The following is a 2504-nucleotide window of genomic DNA, read 5'->3' on the forward strand; positions in this document are numbered from 1 at the left end:
TGCCAGCGACATCTACGTCATTTTGACGTCACATTGTCGCGCACGAGCTTGAAGCGGCTACTGTAAAACGGCCTTTAGAGACAGCAGGGGGAGCTGACTGCTGAGCAGCACACAGTCTGCAACTACTACGGCGACAACAGGCAAGTTGAAGGAGCAGGGTTGTAGGATGGACAGGCTGTTATTTATAAGGCAATGGCTTCAACTTGATGGTGAAAGTGTTTTTACATGTCTGCTCATATTGCCTCACACGCAAAATCACCAGGACTAAAAAGCAGTGTTACCAACTCCACCTCAGTTCCCTATCGGTCTGATGGCGAGGATGTGGCAGACAGTAACGTTACAGCAGGTAAGAGGCTGCCTTTTGTGACTAGCTAACGTTATATTAGCTGTTATGTGCTGGCACGCATGACTCGTTAAATCGATACTGCATCAACTTGCAGACCAGAACACAGGCAGTGTCAAGTCAAACATTTAATAGCGTGTTGATGGTAGAAGCCTTTTAGCTTGCAGAACAGCGCCATATTCATCAACAATGCTATTGATTCCCGCTACGGTAGCTCATCTCGAAAAGGCAGCATAACTCAACAGAACAGGGGCACTATCGTTAACTGTTAGCAGGATATCCCTGAACAGGCGACGCTCAACAGAACAGGGGCACTATTGTTAACTGTTAGCAGGATGTCGCCTGTTCAGGGATCATGTTGACCATGTGAGGATAGCTATTTCAAGATTAATTTACTTTTATGTGACCACTGTATCCTATTGGTACACCTATCTAATGTCATTTTTTTTTTTAAACTGTACGATTGTCTGTGTTTATCTTCTTGCAAATGTGTTGTTAAACTGGATGGTGAAATTTTGTCACGTAGCTTGACATTTTCTGCAGCGTTATTGAAATAATGATGGCAATGATTACCTACCAGAAGCACAACCCTGTATCTCACCACTCAGACAGAACCCTTTAACCTTGAGGCCCCAACCTCAATCACACCAACTATTACTGTATGTATTTAATATGTGTTTGTTTAAAATTGGCTTTTCATGTCTTTTAGGAGTGTGTATGTGACCTTGACTTGAGGAAGATGGTCTCTGTGTCTATGGATGGACCCAATGTCAATTGGCGATTTTTTGAGATGCTGCAGCAGGAGCATGCAGAGCATTTTGGGGGTGCTCAGCTGGCAGTGGTGGGGAGTTGTGGCTTGCATACTCTCCATAATGCTGTCAAATGTGGATTCACCGATTGGCATGTGGAGAAGTTCCTAAGAGGTCTGCATACAATTTTCCACAACGTGCCAGCAAGAAGGGAGGATTTCTGTAATCTCACAAAGTCCAAAATCTTCGCTTTGCCTTTTTGTGGTCACCGCTGGGTCGAGAACCTACCAGTGACGGAGAGGGCCCTTGTCATCTGGCCAGACATGATGAAGTATGTTGAGGCTGTTAGCACCAAAAAGCTTCCTAACCCTGGGACGTCCTCCTATGATACCATTGTCGCGCCAACTAAAGACCCTCTCATTCTAGCAAAGCTTCACTTTTTCATGGCAGTGTGTCGAAGTGTAACACCTTTCCTCACCAAATACCAGACTGATGAGCCTGTGCTGCCTTTTATTGGTAATGACTTGGCTGAACTGCTGAAGGTGAGGTCATAGTGATTTTAATATCTCTCATTCACAGTTACGCTGAGACTAGAGCTAAGACTGAATGAATTGAAAATGCAAATATTTTGAATAGTCAAATAAATTAGCCTCATTGAATAATACTGAAGAAAAGAAACATTGTAAAGTCAGAGTGCTTATTTTCATTGTCACAGTGATATATATTGTAAAATATTTTTTATTCTCAAATCTCATATGTATATTTTGGACTTTTCATAGAGTTTGCGGAGGCGATTCATCAAACGGGAACTTCTCAATGATGCCACACCTCAGCATTTGGTCCGGCTTGATGTTAGTGACACACAGTCCAATGTTCATCTAAGAGCTGTTGATATTGGCATTGGAGCGGAGGCTGCAATAAAGGTATTTAGGAAATACATCATGTGTGACCAGGTTGTTCCTGGTGTCCCTGTTGATAGTCTGGTGGACTCAGCCCCTCACTGGATTAGCCAGAAGGAAAGAGGAGGGAGAAGAAGCTATTTACTTCATTTAGTCCCCATTCATCCTTAGGAGTGTCAGCGGCAGAGAAGATCCACCGACGAGCTATCCGTCCTCCAGTTCAGAATGCATGGAGGAGAGTCTGTCCAAAATTGTAAAGAAGAGTCAAGAGAAGAGCCCTTTGAAATTTCAATGACTTGTCTTAACCCAGCCATGATGTATTCCGATCCTGAATTGTGTCAGGGCCAGATGAAGTGTCTAGTCAAAAGGTTTCTACAAGACAAGCAGTTGGACGGGGTTGCTACAGGTACATAAGATTAAGTCCTGATGTTAGGCATACCATTTACAAAAGAAACACATGTACATGTGATTGGATTATATATATATAGTTGAATGATCAGATCACTTAATGAA

General features: G+C 43.1%; 1 protein-coding gene across 1 annotated transcript; it reads left to right on the forward strand.

Annotated features, from left to right (window-relative positions):
• The first annotated feature begins 310 nt into the window (after nt 1–310).
• LOC114558578 (uncharacterized) lies at nt 311–2101 on the forward strand. Its single transcript, XM_028582639.1, has 4 exons — nt 311–346; nt 1053–1634; nt 1872–1943; nt 2072–2101. Exons 1-4 carry the CDS (start codon nt 311–313, stop codon nt 2099–2101), a joined length of 720 nt encoding a protein of 239 aa, XP_028438440.1.
• Nucleotides 2102–2504: the final 403 nt, after the last annotated feature.

Source organism: Perca flavescens, chromosome 7 (genome assembly GCF_004354835.1).
Source record: "Perca flavescens isolate YP-PL-M2 chromosome 7, PFLA_1.0, whole genome shotgun sequence".
Lineage (NCBI taxonomy): Eukaryota > Metazoa > Chordata > Actinopteri > Perciformes > Percidae > Perca > Perca flavescens.